Genomic DNA, 17,924 nt, shown 5'->3' with positions numbered 1-17,924 from the left:
GATACCTAGCAGTTGGATTGCTAGGTCATTTTACATACCTTTTCAGTTTTAGTTAATACCTCCAAATCACCTTTTGTAGTACTTATATCAATTTATTCACTCTGGATGTGGCAAGGGAAAATTTTTCTTATTTTCCTAGTGTGTAGGTCAGTATACCACGCACTGATGCTCAGAAGACCAAATGTTTGCAGTTTAAAAGCCCTTATCTTTAAATCCCTTCTCTCTACCAGAGTATTTAAAGTCTAATTTAAAAAGCAAAATATTAGGAAATACTGATTTCTTTCTCCCTGTGTTTCTACAGTAACAACACAACCCTGAGAACACGAAAAGTTAGCATTGGGAGAAGGGAGGCAAGATCCCCGTTAATACTTCAGAGTATTAGCCTACAACACCACAATGCTTCTTATCTTCTCCATAATCCACAGATCAGGTGACAGTATTCTAGTTTTATAGATGAAGAAAGGTTGTCTCAAAGTAGTCAAGTAATCTGGTAAGTTTATACATCTCCTAGGCCAACCCAGAACTCAGACCCAAATCAGCAAAACTCCAAAGACCACAGCTTTTCAACTCTGCTCTGCTGCTTTCTAATTAAAAAAATTAATGATGATGAGAACATCGTATTTATTAATAGAGTGGTATTAATGTATCTCATCACATCAGAACCCCAAATGAGTACCCATGACTTCCTAAACATTTCTCTCTTTGTAGCTACAAGTCACAATGGGTTTTAGTAGTGTGCTTTGCTCATAATTTCTGCTTCCCATTCAAAAGGCTTTATTTTCCTCAAAGTTATGTTCATATACCACATTCCCTTCTTTCTCGTTACTTGAATATCTGAGGTCCTTAGAAGGAAACCCAAGGGTAGCATTAGGACTGCCATGGTTATTGACTAGTAACTCATTAACTTATTAACTCTTGTCCTTTGGATGTTGTATCACATGGGTAAGCAAATGCCTACAAGTCATTTCCCTCTAATGGTTCTTGTCTACCTTTAAAATTTTTGCTCATCTCATACTGTACATCTATTGCATGACAGAAAGGGACTAAAATATTTTTAAATAAGGAAAAGCACATCTCTGAGAACTTCAGAAAGGTATTAGATATTGCATGAATGTCAAAGTGTAAGAAGAATGATGGCCAATGGTAGATATGCCAAAGAATACAGGTCAAAGATAAACCGATATTTAATTAACCCAATACCGACAACTAAACTCACCGATAGCTGTCTTTCCTCAATTCTGGCTTCTTTCATTTTCTGTAGTCAAACAAAGCATAATTAGACTACAATACTATTCATTTTGGGGAGCTCTTCAGAGTCACAGGATGAAATAGACTGAAAGAAAACAATTGACCTTAGGCCAATTTCAAAAATTCTTCAATATATTCTTCAATAATATAGGTCAACAGAGCAAATTAAATTGTTGTTTAATGTATACAAACATCATGTGATTATCCACCGAGAGTGATTTGATATTGCCTAAATAACTTGTGCTTTTAAAAATATTTTATTAGTATTCCATCTCTTACCTAGGGGTGAGTCTATGAAATGCAGAGGCTGTGGACTCCCTGAATTCCACAGCACCAATCACCATAATCTAACACTAGCAGTGGTTAAATGAGCATGCACTGATATTGACAATGACGGAACACCTTCCAGTTGCAGGTGACAGAAAGTGTCTCTGGTAGCCCTGGCAACAAAGGAAAGGCGAGGTCAAGGAGGTGGTGTTGACCTCAGGAGTGGCTAAATTCAGGTTTCAAAGAACATCATCATCATGCTATCTCTGTTTGCCACACTCCCTCCTGTCTCTCTCCTTCCTCCATGCCTTTCCTCTATGTTTGCTTGCTCTTGGTTTCCCATGTGGTGGCAAATACGGTGATCGGCACCTAGTAATTCCAAATGAAAGAGAGTAACTATCTCATTCCAACATCCACATCAAATCCCCACATCAGCCCTCCTGCCTGGGTCTTCTTCATGTTCATTGTTGTGGTAGAGGAGCCAGGACCATCTGATTGATGCTTGTCCCAAACTACATACTATGGGTGACAGGCTATTTCCAAAAAGACAGTCCAAAGAAAGACAAATAACAGATACTCACGGCATGGCTTTAACCAACAAAGATGAAAGAAGTATCATCAGCGCAAATATGAATAAAGCATCAGGATGATTGGGCATTACATTTATTTATAATAAAACCAGCATGGCTAAAGACCTGAAATTGGGGCTACAGGACATGATTGCCTCCCATGGGACATGAAAGCAGAGACCTAGATAGTAGAAACGAGGAAATGTAACTGCTATGTTCAGGAATCTCAGGGGTGAAGGAGAGTTTGGAAAGAGAAAGGCTCTTCAGAGCACATGAGAAATAAACACAGGTCCCGTGCTGGAAAACAAACAAACAAAAATGGATGAATAAAGATGATAATCTAAAGAGGACCAAATGCCACTTATCAGCATATGGGGCCGAGAGCATTTAAGAGGCACCCCAGACTCCCCAGTAGACCAATAGTAATAGTAGTTATTAACCTCAGAGACAGGGTGTTGACCTGATTAAAGACACATCTATCCTTGTGAATATACACAGTCACAGTGGAGTGGAATATACACAGTCACAGTGGAGTGGGATATACACAGTCACAGTGGAGTGGGATATACACAGTCGCAGTGGAGTGGGATATACACAGTCGCAGTGGAGTGGGATATACACAGTCGCAGTGGAGTGGGATATACACAGTCGCAGTGGAGTGGGATATACACAGTCGCAGTGGAGTGGGATATACACAGTCGCAGTGGAGTGGGATATACACAGTCGCAGTGGAGTGGGATATACACAGTCGCAGTGGAGTGGGATATACACAGTCGCAGTGGAGTGGGATATACACAGTCGCAGTGGAGTGGGATATACACAGTCGCAGTGGAGTGGGATATACACAGTCAGCAATGGAGAGAGAACAAGGCAAACACCTTTAGAACTGCTGTAAACTGGGATCTGGATGGAGGGAGAACCACAGACAGATCTTCCATACATGCATCTTGGAAGAAACCCTGAATGCAATTGCGTGCTACAAACAGCATGTAACACTTTCCAAACCCAGACATCACTCAGTGAGAGAGAATGAGAGTTAAGTGTAAGTTGACACCTAATAAAACTCAAATATTTAAAAAAAAAAAGTAAAAGAGAATAGTCTCATCAATTTTCTAAAATTGAAAATTAGTACAATGTCAGATATTTTAGCTATGGGAAAATAATGTTAGATTATACAGAATATTTTGTATTATTCCTCTCTGTAATTGAGTATTATATTAGAATATTTAGACTATTTCAAATTTTTTTATTATTTCAAAGAGCACTAAAGTGAACATGTGTATGTGTATTTATATGTGCGTATGTGAGTGTATTTATGTCTAACATCATAGGTATTATGTGTATACATAGAGTCAGGCAGCTCCTGAGATCATGGATTTTGGCATTCTTTACCAACTGCAAAATCGCCTTTCAAATGACCAGTGTATACTGCAACCCCAAGACCATGAAAATTGATTGTTTGCCATATTACTGTGAATGCTGAATGTATCGAATCATCTGTATCTTTGCCATTGTTTTAGGTGATAAGGAGTATCTCATTAATTTTTAAATGTACATCAATTCCACCTTAAGGAGGCGTATGATGATTTTTAACCAGCTAGGAGGGGCTAGTTGTATAGGACACCTGGAAGGAGCTGGTAGAGAGGCAGCATAGCCTCACAGTTACACATGGAGGCTGTGGGTTCAGATTGTCTGGATGGAACTCTTTAGGTCCCCCCACACGTCCCCTTGTTAGGTCAATTCCTTGCACAAATTATTTAAATGTGTCTTCCTTTCCTGTAAAATGAGGTTATTTAAGGATTAAATGAGATAATACACTGGGCACGGCAGCTCACGCCTATAATCCCAGCACTTTGGGAGGCCAAGATGGGCAGATAACTTGAGGCCAGGGGTTTGAGACTAGCCTGGTCAACATGGTGAAACCCCATCTCTACTAAAAACACAAAAATTAGCCAGGTAAGGTGACACATGCCTGTAATCACAGCTACTCAGGAGGCTGAAGCATGAGAATCACTTGAACCTGGGAGGCAGAGGCTGCAGTAAGCCAAGATCACACCACTGCTCTCCAGTCTGGGCGAGACTCTGTCTCAAAAAATATAATAAATAAATAAGATAATGCATACGATGCATTTGCACAACATGTACCACATAGTAAATGTCCAATAAATAATTTCTACTAACATTTATTATTGCACTAAATTTAGCTCTGAGCATCCTGGCAGTCAAAGCAAAGAGAGTTCATTGTTCAATAAAAAGAATAAGATAATAATCACAGATACTCATATAGCATTTACTGTATCAGCTCCTGTTCTAAGTACTTTATATATGTTAAAACATTTTAATGAGAAATGAAGCTTCTTTGGTCACTTATTATTGAATTCTGAAAAGAATTTATCAACAATTGATTCTATTATACAGAAAATTATCATTCCCATTTCTCAATGAGAAAACTTAGACTCAAAGAAGTTAAATAGCTAAGATCGCACCTCCAGTAAGTGGTCAAACAGATTTGAACTACTCCTTTTGACCCCATAGTCTTCCTGCTATACCAGAAATCCTTTCCAGAAGGTTCTGTGTGAATCTGACTACTGCTTTGAGAGACACTCTGAGAAAAAGCTGACATTCAATACCTTAAGACTTGATTTAGGACTCTTGCACTGCACTTGCACATATATGTTTATCTGTAAGAGTTTATTGTTGAAGATTTTTTTTTAACCAAGAGCATAAATGCAGTAGCAGGGTGCACAATAGATTTTTGCTAGGATGATCAAACTTTGAACTCACAAATGACACTAATTGAGGAATGATTTGCTTATCTAGTGTACAGTGGCTGGTGGTGTGTGAATTCCTGAGCCAGTGGTGTCCCGGAAGTACAGCCCTGGAGGCTCTGAGAGAATGGTGCAGGTCACAACCAAGGCCAGCAGCGACACCACGGGGGTCTTACTGGTGGCACCTTATTTGTAATGGTTCTTAGTTGTTCATATACTCTAGCAACAAGCATTTGAAAGCACTAGTTGCAGTTTTGCAACTTTTATATGCAAATGCGTGTGGGCATGTCCATTTGTTCATGTATGTGTGACATGCTAAAATACGTTTTCATGCTTGGATCTAAAAGATCTAAATACTAGAAATATTTAAAACTGGCTTGATCCATTCAAAACATTCTGCTAAAAATTCATCTGCATGTCATCAAGTAGAAGATAGCTTCCCGGGAGACAGTCGTGTTACCAGTCCTTACAAGGAACTGATATCTTACTTTTTCAATTCTGTCTCAAAGAGATAATATAATATGAATTGATTTACATTGGTTTTATGCCTTCTCCAGGTTGGCACTGCTCCTTTTAGTGAGGCTTAAATGGCTGGTATCACCTTAAATTTGTGTATTTCTCAAGCCTCAGATGGGTAAATGCCCAGATAGATAAAATGCAAATCAAGTCAAGTTATCAATTTAGCATGACGATAAAACTGTTTGGATAATTGTAATAGAAATGTCTGATATTTTTTGCCTTTACAAAATAAGAGAAGGGCGAGTTTGTTTAGTAACAGAATTACATGGAATATATTTAGAAATGAGAAAAATGTGGGAAAAAAGCCCAATGTTCAGTGCATGCCACCAATTATACAATACTATCTCAAACAAATCCATGTCTGTCTGCCCTAGGCTCCACTCATTTAAAATAAGAGAATGAACTTGCTAATGTTTGGCTTCATAGAGATTCAGCATCCTGTCATAGGCCTTCCATGTCTTTTAACGTATGCAATGCAAAGAACAAGCAAATAAAGGCAGAAGTTTTTCTAACTCCGTCTTTTCTCTCTTCTTCCCCTAGACTATGTCAGAGAGTCACAATGACCTTGCACAATAACAGTACAACCTCGCCTTTGTTTCCAAACATCAGCTCCTCCTGGATACACAGCCCCTCCGATGCAGGGCTGCCCCCAGGAACCGTCACTCATTTGGGCAGCTACAATGCTTCTCGAGCAGCCGGGAATTTCTCCTCTCTAAACGGTACCACCGATGACCCTCTGGGAGGTCATACCGTCTGGCAGGTGGTCTTCATCGCTTTCTTAACGGGCATCCTGGCCTTGGTGACCATCATCGGCAACATCCTGGTAATTGTGTCATTTAAGGTCAACAAGCAGCTGAAGACAGTCAACAACTACTTCCTCTTAAGCCTGGCGTGTGCCGATCTGATAATTGGGGTCATTTCAATGAATCTGTTTACGACCTACATCATCATGAATCGATGGGCCTTAGGGAACTTGGCCTGTGACCTCTGGCTTGCCATTGACTACGTAGCCAGCAATGCCTCTGTTATGAATCTTCTGGTCATCAGCTTTGACAGATACTTTTCCATCACGAGGCCGCTCACGTACCGAGCCAAACGAACAACAAAGAGAGCTGGTGTGATGATCGGTCTGGCTTGGGTCATCTCCTTTGTCCTTTGGGCTCCTGCCATCTTGTTCTGGCAATACTTTGTTGGAAAGAGAACTGTGCCTCCAGGAGAGTGCTTCATTCAGTTCCTCAGTGAGCCCACCATTACTTTTGGCACAGCCATCGCTGCTTTTTATATGCCTGTCACCATTATGACTATTTTATACTGGAGGATCTATAAGGAAACTGAAAAGCGTACCAAAGAGCTTGCTGGGCTGCAAGCCTCTGGGACAGAGGCAGAGACAGAAAACTTTGTCCACCCCACGGGCAGTTCTCGAAGCTGCAGCAGTTACGAACTTCAACAGCAAAGCATGAAACGCTCCAACAGGAGGAAGTACAGCCGCTGCCACTTCTGGTTCACAACCAAGAGCTGGAAACCCAGCTCCGAGCAGATGGACCAAGACCACAGCAGCAGTGACAGTTGGAACAACAATGATGCTGCTGCCTCCCTGGAGAACTCCGCCTCCTCCGATGAGGAGGACATTGGCTCCGAGACGAGAGCCATCTACTCCATCGTGCTCAAGCTTCCAGGTCACAGCACCATCCTCAACTCCACCAAGTTACCCTCGTCCGACAACCTGCAGGTGCCTGAGGAGGAGCTGGGGATGGTGGACTTGGAGAGGAAAACTAACAAGCTGCAGGCCCAGAAGAGCGTGGACGATGGAGGCAGTTTTCCAAAAAGCTTCTCCAAGCTTCCCATCCAGCTAGAGTCAGCCGTGGACACAGCCAAGACTTCTGACGTCGACTCCTCAGTGGGTAAGACCACGGCCACTCTACCTCTGTCCTTCAAGGAAGCCACTCTGGCCAAGAGGTTTGCTCTGAAGACCAGAAGTCAGATCACTAAGCGGAAAAGGATGTCCCTCGTCAAGGAGAAGAAAGCAGCCCAGACCCTCAGTGCGATCTTGCTTGCCTTCATCATCACTTGGACCCCATACAATATCATGGTTCTGGTGAACACCTTTTGTGACAGCTGCATACCCAAAACCTTTTGGAATCTGGGCTACTGGCTGTGCTACATCAACAGCACCGTGAACCCCGTGTGCTATGCCCTGTGCAACAAAACATTCAGAACCACTTTCAAGATGCTGCTGCTGTGCCAGTGTGACAAAAAAAAGAGGCGCAAGCAGCAGTACCAGCAGAGACAGTCGGTCATTTTTCACAAGCGCGCACCTGAGCAGGCCTTGTAGAATGAGGTTTTATCAATAGCAGTGACGAAACGCACACATCAACCCACAGACCTTAGGAGGAGGAAGCTGAGGGTGGGGTGATTTCTGGTGATGATAAAAATGGTTTTATCACCCGGATGTGAAAGAAGCTGCCTGTTTACTGATCCATTGAATAAACCCATTTTAACAGAAAAAGTCAATACCAATTTAGCAAAAAAAACAAAAAACAAAAAACATACTACTGAATATATAGAAATTTATTCTGAAATAGACTTTACATGTTTTTTTCTTAAAGAGGAGAAAAATAATTGCTTCACAGCAATTATATACCCAAATTGATTTGCCTGGGTCTTTAATTCCCATTAGCTTTGGAATCTCACATGAGCATAGCTGACCCAGTTCCCACATTCTTCCCAAGGATCCCAAAAGTGGGAATCCAGACCCCACGAGGAACACTGCAGGCTAACGAATCTGTGGTTCCAAAATTATTTCACACGTTGCAAAGCTGAATCTTCTTGTCCCAATAGAGCTTCCTGTCTTTTCTTAGGTGTGTTGTTAAACTCTATTTGTGGACTTGATTCTTGATTCTTGCAAAGTACTGTTTTGTGCAGTTCAAGTTTCGTACAAATAAAAATACTTAAGTATATATATATATATGTGTGAGTTCTGCACGCACACACATAGTGTATATAATATCATGGGAAACACTGAACTGGCAAATTATTCCTGCAATATACGCTTTCAGTACTTTGGTGACTGAAGTTCTCTAGGATCCTAATGCAACATAAACGTGAAATAAGCCCAGTTTAATGTTTTTGAAACCAGGGCTGTTTTCCACAGAGAGCAGCCAGGCCTTCCCAGCAGGCCTGTGCAGAGCGGACAGGCTCGTGAGTCAGTTGAGCACCGTGGCTTCACCAGACTTGGTGTTAAGCAATCTCCTTTGTTGATGTCTCAACAGAGCCACATCGGGGCCCCTCTGAGCTCAAAGAATGAACCACATCCACACGTTTGAATTTAATCATCTAAACCTGAATGTTTCTAAACAAAATTTCTGCTATCTAAACTGCTTGAAACTCAGTAATAGTGTCACGTTTGAATGTCATACACAGCAATATATATATATGTATATGTATATATATATATATGGCAAAGCAAAAAAAAAAAAAACATGGTGAGAGAGAATGAAGGAGAACATTGTGTTTGATTCTTGCTGAATGGCACCTTCTAAAAGAAAATAGGGCTTGCACCTTTGTTACTCAGCTTTCTGGCCAGTGCTTTCTGGTGTTCACTGAGTAACCTTCACCCAGGAATAGGTGAGGTTTAGGAAGTTCCATGTCCTCTGAAGAAAGAATTACACTCTGAAAAGTAATGCTTCAAATTGATTTCCTTACCTTTTGGGGGGAAAAAAAAAATTGTTTTTGCATTCTCCCTTGAATTGACCAAAATGTTAACTGTTTTATTTGGGGAGGGGCTGGGGTGCTGCCGTCATTGTCGTTGTTGTTGCTGCTGTAGTTGTTGGGGTTTCTTTTCCTGTTTCCGGGGCTGTTTGGGGAGAGGGAGGGGAGGGAGGTGGGAGGGCTGCGGAGACATCTTCCCTTTGTACGGGGCATTCGTGTTGTGAACCCAGAGCTGGGTAGAAGCTGCTTTTGTATTCAGTGTGAGGTGGTGTTTACAGACGACTTTGACAACAGTGGACGTGTACTCAGTGGTGTCTGTGTATCTGAACTATTTAATTTCATGTTATGTTTATATGCAGAAATATTTATGGATACTACACCAAGTGTTTATTTAATGTTGATAAATATTACTCTTGAGTCGTCAGCCATGGTGTCCTTTGAAAGTGATTCTTTAAAGTCCACTTGAGCAACAAATAGAGTCTATTGAGCTTTCCTGTGGCTAAGAAGAAGAAACATGTCATCCTGCTGGCATCAGCAAGCACCTAACTCTTTCTAGGTAACAAAAAGTCAACCGTCACTTCAACATAAATGTTTAAAACCACTCTTTAGTTAAATCTGATAGGAAATGAACAAAGCAGCCCTCCACCATTGTGTCTGAAATCATGTTACACGGGGAAAAAAAAAACGATCAGTGTAATTGTAAGTGATTTTTTTGGGCCCACATTCAACCAAAGAACAAGAAAAAACAGACGATTTTCTCATATGTACAGCAAACTACAGAATGTCATAGTATCCACCTGTGAAATGTCTAGTAAGCAACTGCATCTATATTTTCTTTCTCCAGTTGGCCTGGCACTAATAAATATGTGAAAGCTTATTCAAGTGTCCCAGTACTTCAGCACTTCCCATCCTTTTGCAAACTCCTATCTTGCCTCCCTCCCAAAAGGGCTGTTTCTTTTATTTAAAAAATAATAATAATAGAATTAAATTTGAGAAAAGGAGAAACCCTGAAATTTAGCAGAACTTTGAGAGTCACTTACAATCTCCTTAAATATGATTATCTCCTTATCCTTGTCCTTTTGTGATGCTAATAATGGCAGAGAAGGAACAAATCCAAGACTCTAGGTCTCCTTTTTTGGTTTTACTGGTTTTATTATAGAATTGTTTTTAAGCCTCTTATGGATGAAAGCTGCATTTAAATACTATCTACTGACTTTATAGAGAGGTATGTCCATTTCTTGGGTCATTTTCAGAGAAAGAAAACAAGCAAAATAGATTCTTTTGAATATGAAGAATTTAAAAGTATAATTGAAGATATAGTGAGTGTTTATAACTGGACCTTAGTTACATGTGCATTTCTCAAAGGGCTTGTCATTACGGGAGATATTCAGCATTTACATAAGATCAAAATGTCTTCATCCCAAACTGGGAATCAAATTATTTCATGCCATATGCATGAGGCTTGCAGACATTTCAAGATTAGCCACTTTGATTGAAAGAAGAAAATGATCAAACTACACTTGGAGAATCTCTCTCTCTCCCTCTCCTTCCTTCTCTCTCTCTCACAAGCACACACACAACACACATTCTCCATTCTCCAGGCATTGCCAGATGGTCAGGAGAAGTGAGCTCTCTCTGGCCCCCTAGTTCCCTCGGCTCTGCTCTCCTTTGCCCATCAGCTCCCTGTGGCCTCGATGCTAGTCCTCCCTATTCTAATCACCCTTTGCCTCTTAAGCCCAGCCTTGACTCTCTACATATTTTTCATTTCTCTTTACCCTTTAGTGTACAACAGTTGTAGACTCTGACGGAATGAAAACAAACAAGAAGCCTAAGCATTAGACCCTGCTGTGGCTGAAGATCTAGAAGGCACATCGACTTTCTCTGTCAGGCTTCCCGCGTTGCCCGTGGGCAGGACTCATTGCTCTGCAGAGCGCTGGGAGCCCGTCTGTGTGTCAGGAGAGAAGCTGGAGCACAGAGCTCTGCTGCAAAGTTGGCTGTTTCAGCTCTGACTCAGGCAGGAAAGAAGGATGCCAAGGCTCTGTCACAGCGGGGAAACCTAATACTAGAGTGACACGGAGAAGGATTCCAGGGATCAGCCAGGGTGTCCTGTACTTATCTGAGTAGAGATGATTCAAAGATGGGGACATATTCCAGGAAATTGCACAATCTTCCCCTGGCAGCTTCCGAGGACCTGTGAAGGTAGTGCAGTGTAGTCAAGGAAGCAATGAATTCAGGATGAGGAACCCTAAGTTCCTGTGCCAGTTTGGTCACTGCTTAGTTACATGTCCTTAGGCATGCTTGTCACTTAACCTAAACTTTCTGGGTTTTCTCCTCATTGCTCAAACTCAGCAACAACACTGAAGCTTCTCCAATTTGTCTTCTGATGGCACATGGGTCAAAACTGAAGTCAGTAAATACCATGATGAAAGTAAAATGGTATATTGAGTGAATGCTTGAAATTTTCAGATTTTATACTCTGTAAAATTATTTACTTACTATATTTCAACACCACAAAATCTTGAAATTTGGAAGGTAACCAGGGAAGCTTGGAAATTTGTTGGTAAACCCAGAGTAGTATGGTTTCAAATACCACTCCAACCCAGCACTGAGGTCTGGCAACCACACAAAACAGAGTTTCTGGGTAGCAGGTGTTTGCTTTGGTTTTACAATAGCATTTCTCACAGTAGGACTGAAACTATATAGAATATAACACTCCAACGTTACTTTTTTAACCTAAACAACCCTACTTTTAGCACCTCCTCTGAAAGAATATTTTGCTCTAATGCTACGTGCAACAAACTTATTTAAACAGGATCAACTCCAGCCCTTAATAGGTTCAAGGACAATTTTACTACTTCCTTTCTATACGCTTAAGTTATACTCTCTTCTTCTGTTTCGATGACTCTAAATATTCAGCCTCTCCCAGCATTAATGTTGTGTGAGTCAACACTGCAGACCTAAGAGAAAGGTTTCTAGAATGGTAACCCAGTGCTCTTTAGAACTGGAGAATTCCATTTTCTTGTTCTGGCTTTAGTTTTAATGTCTGGGAAAGTAGGCTTATGATAAGATAATATAAATGAGTAAAGAAGATCTAGTTCATAACATGACTATACTCCATGTAAGTTTGTAACTGCACAGTGTTACGTTGTACGGCTCAGAAATGAGCAAGTGTTGGTATTATTAGGCATGCATCACGTTGACAGCTTCATGCAGAGACGAATAGTACATTTGGATATATGGAAGTCATCCAAATGCATTGCTAGAACATTAGGCCTATGTTTATTCTGGTAGAACCACAGAGACTCACACAAAGTTCTGACCCTACTACTCTGGTCTGGGCTTGAGACCACCCCAAAAAAATCATCTAGAGAACCAAAGAGGCTCACGTCTCAGTTGCATTCTACGTAAAAGATAAAGGAGCCGTACTCTCCACTGCAAAGAAATATTACTAAAACTTCGTGCACCCAAATTATAATCTGGCAATCCTACCTTAAACTAAAAAGATTATCCCCAGAATATTAAAGCTTACTATTGTTCTTTCTTGGAGTCCAAAATGCTTAGCAGTTCTGCAGTTCAAATACAAAACTCAAAACTATTTTTATCCTGTATTCTGTGAGTTCCTTGATGATAGTAATTGGGTCTTATTCATCACTCTGAATCCTGTGGCTCACACAGAATCTGGTAAATTGCATATATTCAATAAATGTTGAATATCTAATAATCTCTTTATTAATATAACAAATATTGTCAAAATTCTGTGCACATCAATGTCCCATGCTGCTACTGTAGTCAGGAGTTGTTTGGCTGGGAAATGGAGAATGTTCACAAATATGATGGTTATCTAATAAAATATCACTGAGCAATAAGGAGAAATATTTTAAATAGATTTGAAGTTATGAACAAATAATTTAGAGTCCAAAAAGGAAAAAGAAAATTAACTCTCTCTTTTATCCCTAGAACTCAGAAACTTTACTGGATTGGTCAACAAAGAGAAACTTTTCATTGTAGAAAAGAGTAGAATTCATTGAAGGGATAATTCTTTTGCAACAGGCTTCTTGGTTGCTTGCCTTAGTAAGAGAAGTATCTGGAGGGCCGGGAGAGTTCATAAACACAGTTTTCTGTACAAGTGAAGATCTGTAGTTTGGCTTAAAAATCCTTGCATGTAGTTTTGCTTGGTGTGGAAAGTTATTAAGAGAGAATCCTTCATCCTGTTCTGCAGGCAATCGAACACATGCTCTCCCTTCTATCCATTCCTCATCCAGCACATGGGCATTCCCAGCCTCCTACATGTAACACTTCACACTTCCTTTGGGCGTCCACTTAGAGCTATGTGACGGCCACATTTGGGGCAAAGCCCTTCTTTCTTTTAAATATAAGAACCGTTTCCAAGTTTGGTGCAGGCTTGAGGAATAATTACATTAAAAAGGGCTTCCAAGATGGTGAATCAGCATGCTGATTTCTCTTGGCAGGAAGCTCTCAGGGAAATGTCTGTGAATCATGTAAAGATGCTCTCTGGTGGATAGAGAAACCGCAGTCCAAAAACAGATGGGTGTATATTTGCTTTGTAAGCAAAGGGCATGTATCATACTCGCATCTAAAACAGTGTCCACATCTTTGCCAAAGGCACTGAATTTTACCTTTTTTTTATTACCTCGTGGCCAGCACTTCCTCAGTAGGCATTTCAGGTGTGTCACAAACCATGTTCATTTTTAATCTTGAAAAAGTCAATCGTCTGTAGTCTGTACTATAAAATGATGCCTGCAACTTTGTGGTGAATATTATCCCCAAGTTAACAGTGAAATAATAAATAAAACTATTATTGAACAAAGAATGTGGTTTGCTTTTATTTAATCCAGGGCCTATAATACAGCCACAGCTTTTTATTGTATAAAAGGGCAGAATTCATTGAAAGGATAATTCTGAACAGACTGCTATTTGCCTTGACTTCTCTTTCTTTTTCACATGCAAAAGAACTTTCTTTAACAACTATCATCATACCATCATAAACCAAATACCTCCTGGCCATGTGTTTAGAGGAGTATAAGCATGTGGAAACTATAGCTACACGTACAGTCCTTACTCCAAAAGTGCATGTGAAGAAAAATATTTGTCTGTAGATACATATAGGGAAGGGGAATTTTCTTTTTTTTAAGGCATGCTTATCTTTTTTTTTTTTTTTCTTTTCAGGTGTATTTTTATTTCTTTTAGACCCCACAGAAAATATTTTCCCACTGGAGAAAAAAAAAAAAAAACAAGCTTCATATTTTATTACACTGACTTTAAAACTGCTAGAAGTGAAGATACAAACTGAAGTTACTCTGGGCAAGAAATGACATTTTTTTGAATGGCATGCCTGATCACTTCATGATTGTTGTACTGTTTCACAACCTGTCCCATAGAAACCAACCATTGCTCCTTAGTCTTTAGGGCAAGAAAAAACAGGAAGGAGTACGAGAGAGAAAGTGAAAGAGAGAGAGAGAGAGAGGTATATATATAGCTATATATGGAAATATATATATACACACACATACATATATATGTATATATTATTTCTCTCTCACAGCTTTTTCTGCCAGTCATTACATCTTCATATCTTCATCCTCAGTTTACAGTTTGAACCTGTGCTCACTGAAACGTTGGGCATCCCCTCCCCGTTTCTGTTTTGCTATTTCATGCTATTACAATTACCATTTAGATCAAGGTAGGTGGCCAGAAAAGCAACTGCTTTTCTCACTACTCCATAATAGTAGACATTTTTACATAAAACTCATATGAGATTTAAGAAGAAAAGTTTTCTATTGTGTGAAAGTCTTCCTTATATTGCTGCACACATTTATGCAATATGAAATCTTGACTATGGAAAGAAACATTGGCTAAAAGTATGGAAGATTAATAAACCATAAGAATATGTCAATGTTGGAAATACCCATTAAGTATGAGTTGATTTTTAACTGAAGAGTACTTTGTTGGGAGTTAATAAATAACTTTTGGGGAAGCTTAGATTCCCTTAGATAAGGGAAGCTTCCTTATCCAAATGGCTACAGGGAGCAGAAATTTTACAAAATATGACCAATCAATTGATTTAAATATTTTCCACAATTATTATTTTATTTGACTGAACTGAGATATTTCACCCTTGAAATAAATGTTTCTATCACAGGAGTCATATATATATATATATATATTTTTTAACTATCCAGCATATTTTTAAAAGCATTAAAAATTAACACAACTTAAGCAATAAGCATGAATGATCTTTCATTGAAATTGAATCTCACCTACAAAGGCTTGGAAGAGTCTAGAGAGAGAGAACTTTTTGAAAAGATGTCCTGTAGTCCAGAGAATTTACAGAGTTAAGAAGAGGATGCAGCCAGCTACGGCTTGGAAGTGGAAGTCCTTTGGTCTAATTATGGTCATTCTTGGCCTTTTTTGCCTACCACCCCTTCACTTCAGTTCTTGCTTTTGTTTCTTGGAGATGCCATGTGCATATTTCAGTGGCACTTGTCATTCTCCATGAGAATTAAACAACAGCAGAGAGGTTGTAAAAAGGCAGAAGGATCCTTCATAGTAACAGTCTGTAAAAGATTGGTTTTTATTTCAGTTATATGGAGGATAATGATGAGAATCATGTTGGAATGAAAGTCTCAAATTATGGAGATGCTCGCTCTCATTAGCACTGTGTTTCTTAAGACACTATTTTAGCCGTGGTTTATAAGAGTAGAATTATTAACTCAATCTTACAGCAAAAGGGAAAGAGAGTTGTCGAAGGCAATGTAGTCAGTGAAGGATGTTCCTGACATTTCAACTCACATCTCCAACCCCCAAGCTTTTATTATGCCTATTTTGACACCAGTCATTTGCCAATTTGCTATTGGGAAATATCTGAGAAATCAGAAATCTCTGCAGGAGGAAAAAACTGTCTTCAGACCCCAGAAAAAAAATAATCCAGGTGCTTTCATAGGGTTAGATATTTTTATTAGGACCCAGAGGGTGTCTTGTGATTCCCATATGCTGAGCATGCAAACCACAGTAGACCAAAGATGAATAGGATGCACCCGAAGACCACAAGTGAGCTCTGAACCCCTGGTAACACCCAAAACATGATGGGCTCATCAACATGTAAGCAGAGATTGACCCCCAAAAATGATGCTTGCATCAATTTTTAAAATCTTTTGGTCACTACCTTAGTGTTCCTTTGTAATTCTTTTTTTAAAAAATGATTGCATCATGCTTCTCTTCATAGAGTTTCTCTTCATTCTAGACCGTGCAGTGGGCTAGGATATTTACATGAAAATCCACTATCGAAGCTCTGGATTCACTGAGTGACATGTCTGTCATCATAATATCCTGTCTATAACGCATGTATCTGTCAGACTTCTTCCCTGACTGATATTACCAATTGTTCTTTTCCATTAAAAACTGGGATTTTGATTTTCAAAAGTCTTTTATTTGTTTTATTTAGGGGAAACTATTTTTAATATCCATGTAGGCTGCGTATGTATTTGGCTTAATCTCAGCCAATGTTTCTGTCATGACACTTACTAAACTCTCCTTACCTTTACTAATTTACCTTTCTGAATCAAACCATTCTCCTTCAAGCAATTAATTCATAGAGATGACAAATTTGTGATTTGTCTTCTGATACAAACAGCCACTTAGAAGCTATAAATCAGGTAGAAAGTGGAGTGTGGTATAGTCATATCAGAGGGATGATTCTTTGACATTTAGTTTGATAGGGCCAACGGAATTTTGGTAATATTCTAGCTTTTTTTTTTTTTCTTTTGAGACGGAGTCTCGCTGTGTCTCCCAGGCTGGAGTGCAGTGGCGTGATCTCGGCTCGCTGCAAGCTCCGCCTCCCGGGTTCACGCCATTCTCCCGCCTCAGCCTCCCAAGTAGCTGAGACTACAGGCGCCCGCCACCACGCCCGGCTAGTTTTTTGTATTTTTAGTAGAGACGGGGTTTCACCATGTTAGCCAGGATAGTCTCGATCTCCTGACCTCGTGATCCACCCGCCTCGGCCTCCCAAAGTGCTGGGATTACAGGCTTGAGCCACCGCGCCCGGCCAATATTCTAGCTTTTTAAATCTTGACCCACTGATGCAAACAGATCTCTAGGTGTGACAACTTCCCTATTCAGGCTTCCACAAAACAAAGTGCCTTTAAACCCTGACTGCTGTAACCAGTTCCACCTGCAGGAAAGATACCGTTAGAAGTTATTGACTATGTTATTGTGCTGCGTGGGTTAGCTTGAAATGCAAACAATCTATAGCGGTTCAGACCAAAATATAGAAGAACAAAACTAACAAAGACAACAAATGGAAACCAGTACTACCCACCGTCTGCAGTGAGTTCCTTCAGCTGTGACTTTTCAGGGAAGAACCTCCTCTGAAGTTAACTTCAGAACAATATAAAAAGGCCAATCCTTTGCCAGTGGGCCAGAAGTAAATATTTTCCCAGACACTATTGTGTAAAATCATTCCCACCCTTGCGGTGGACACCAGTGCCATTATCTTTAGGTGCTGGAAGTAGTAGAGGAAGTCCTTGTGGGTCCTCAGGAAATGATACGATAAAAGATGGCTCCCTTCACACCGCCCTCTTTACTCCACCAATCCACACCCCTACCAGCTTCCATTTCAGACCTGCTACGGCAGAACTATTACAGAAACCCAGATAGAAAACTTGCCAGAATTCTACTCCCTTTTTGATTGTAAGAGAAACAAAGAGTACATCTAATACAAACTTTTCCTTGCCAAGATGGGAAAACTGAGTTAATAGGCCAGCCTTTCTCTCTGCTCTTTTCAACCTGTGCACAGTACCCCAACTCCCTAACATGTCCCTTAACCCAG

The 17,924-nt window shown here is 40.1% G+C and overlaps 1 protein-coding gene across 8 annotated transcripts in view; it reads left to right on the top strand.

Moving 5' to 3' along the window:
* CHRM3 (cholinergic receptor muscarinic 3) overlaps nt 1-13,907 on the top strand; it is a 522,214-nt gene extending 508,307 nt beyond the window's left edge. For 7 of the 8 annotated variants that reach the window (XM_028843487.2, XM_015126492.3, XM_015126482.3 and 4 more), the window contains one exon: nt 5,912-13,907. In XM_028843487.2, the coding sequence (XP_028699320.1) occupies nt 5,931-7,703 (1,773 nt within the window). In that variant the 5' untranslated portion in view covers nt 5,912-5,930 and the 3' untranslated portion in view covers nt 7,704-13,907. 8 annotated transcript variants of the gene reach the window in all.
* The last annotated feature ends 4,017 nt before the right edge of the window (nt 13,908-17,924 follow it).

The sequence above is a fragment of the Macaca mulatta genome, chromosome 1 (assembly GCF_049350105.2).
Source record: "Macaca mulatta isolate MMU2019108-1 chromosome 1, T2T-MMU8v2.0, whole genome shotgun sequence".
In the NCBI taxonomy this organism is placed as follows: Eukaryota; Metazoa; Chordata; class Mammalia; order Primates; family Cercopithecidae; genus Macaca; species Macaca mulatta.
The sequence above is the reverse complement of the archived record's forward strand: the minus strand, read 5'-3'. Positions and strand labels throughout refer to the sequence as shown.